The following is a 1,700-nucleotide window of genomic DNA, read 5'->3' as shown; positions in this document are numbered from 1 at the left end:
TCATGTCTGGTTTTGCCTGGAATGAACTGGATTTCTAAGATCACATGATAAAAATCTCTTAACATTCTGAATACAGAAATCAAAGCTCAGGAATCACCCTCCAAAAGAAATACTTAGATATAGAAACTTGAAATTTTAGTGAAAATCTCGCTTAGCAAAAGCACTGGATGTAAAAATCAATAAAACTCCACTAATAGACCCACTGGAGCAGACCAGAGAGGGAGAACCCAGGCATGTATTTTAGACTAGGACATTACCAGGGACATTGGTCCAAGGATATAGGGAGCTCTATTTTAATGGGTTCACAGAAACAAACCACTAAAGAGTGCCTCAAAGACTTCTAGGTAGCTGTGAACACACTATAACTTGATACAAAAGAAATAAAACAGTAGACATACTTAATCTAATAAGAACCAGGATTCTTAATAAAAAAGTGACCTCTTAAAAAGAAAAGAATTGCAGGAGTCTTGACAACAGCAAATGTTGTTTTCAGTTTATTAGATAATCAGATTGTCAGATCTAGATGGGACATCTCTGATTGTGATAATGAGGGGAGTGGTTTCCTTGCTTGTAGCACTCCAGAGAGGCCTGCCAGTTTAGTTTTGGAGCATCTGTGTCAGGGAGACCCTGGATAATTCATCTGCATCAGCACCTTCATCATTGTGAGGGCAGAGAGAACTATATCTCTACCTCGAAAGAATTTTCTTTCCAGTGTTGGAACCTTTCCTTACCAGCCTCTTCAATGCTCCCTTTACATCTTTGTTTCTTAAAGTGTAAATGAGGGGGTTTAGAGTAGGAATAACCACAGTATACAAAAAGGTGATAAACTTCCCCTGGCTCTGTGCATAGGAGCTGTTAGGATGGATATAGACAGCAGTGCTTGTGCCAAAAAATAGTACTACTACTAGCAGGTGGGATCCACAGGTTCCAAGAGCTTTACCCCAGGTTAGAGCTGACCTTAACCTCATCAGTGCTCGGGCAATGTACCCATATGATACCAAGATGAGTGTCAGGGGAAGGAGGAGCAGCACCAAGGAAGCCATGAATAGCTGCACTTCATTGGCATGAATGTCTACACACGCCAACTTGATCATGGCAGGAACTTCACAGATGAAGTGATAAATCCTGTGGTTCCCACAACGAGGGAGTTGGAGGGTGATGGTCCCCTGAATCAGCGTGTTGCCCACTCCACTCAGCCAGGCCACTCCTGCAAGAGACTGGCAGAGCCGTGGGTGCATAACTGTAGCATAGTGAAGTGGTCGGCAAACAGCAGCATAGCGATCAAATGCCATAACTGCGAGGAGGACACATTCAGTGGACCCCAGAGCCAGAGACACATAAAGCTGAATAGCACAGCCTGTGGCAGTAATTGTCTTGGCTGGACCATGGAGGTTCCACAGCAGCTGAGGAACAATGCTGGTGGAAAAGCAGATATCAACGAAAGAGAGGTTGGTAAGGAAATAGTACATGGGCGTTTGGAGCGCAGAATCCAAACAGGAAACGAGGATGATCGCTGTGTTGCCTACCAGTGTCAGGAGGTAGGAGATCAGCACCACCACGAAGAGGATCTTTTCAAGTTGTGGCTGATCAGAGAAGCCCACCAGGATGAAATCACCACCCGAGGTCTTGTTAATTGTCATCACTCTACTCACAAAAAAGGAGGGTGACAAGTGCAGAAATACATGTTAGATAAAGAGGAA

General features: G+C 44.0%; 1 protein-coding gene across 1 annotated transcript; it reads right to left on the bottom strand.

Moving 5' to 3' along the window:
* Nucleotides 1–686: 686 nt before the first annotated feature.
* On the bottom strand, nucleotides 687–1,640 carry LOC114636938 (olfactory receptor 2G3-like). Its single transcript, XM_028785031.1, has one exon. The coding sequence runs from the start codon at nucleotides 1,638–1,640 to the stop codon at nucleotides 687–689; it is 954 nt and encodes a 317-aa protein (XP_028640864.1).
* Nucleotides 1,641–1,700: the final 60 nt, after the last annotated feature.

This window comes from Grammomys surdaster, unplaced genomic scaffold (assembly GCF_004785775.1).
Source record: "Grammomys surdaster isolate TR1022 unplaced genomic scaffold, NIH_TR_1.0 125079, whole genome shotgun sequence".
In the NCBI taxonomy this organism is placed as follows: Eukaryota; Metazoa; Chordata; class Mammalia; order Rodentia; family Muridae; genus Grammomys; species Grammomys surdaster.
The sequence above is the reverse complement of the archived record's forward strand: the minus strand, read 5'-3'. Positions and strand labels throughout refer to the sequence as shown.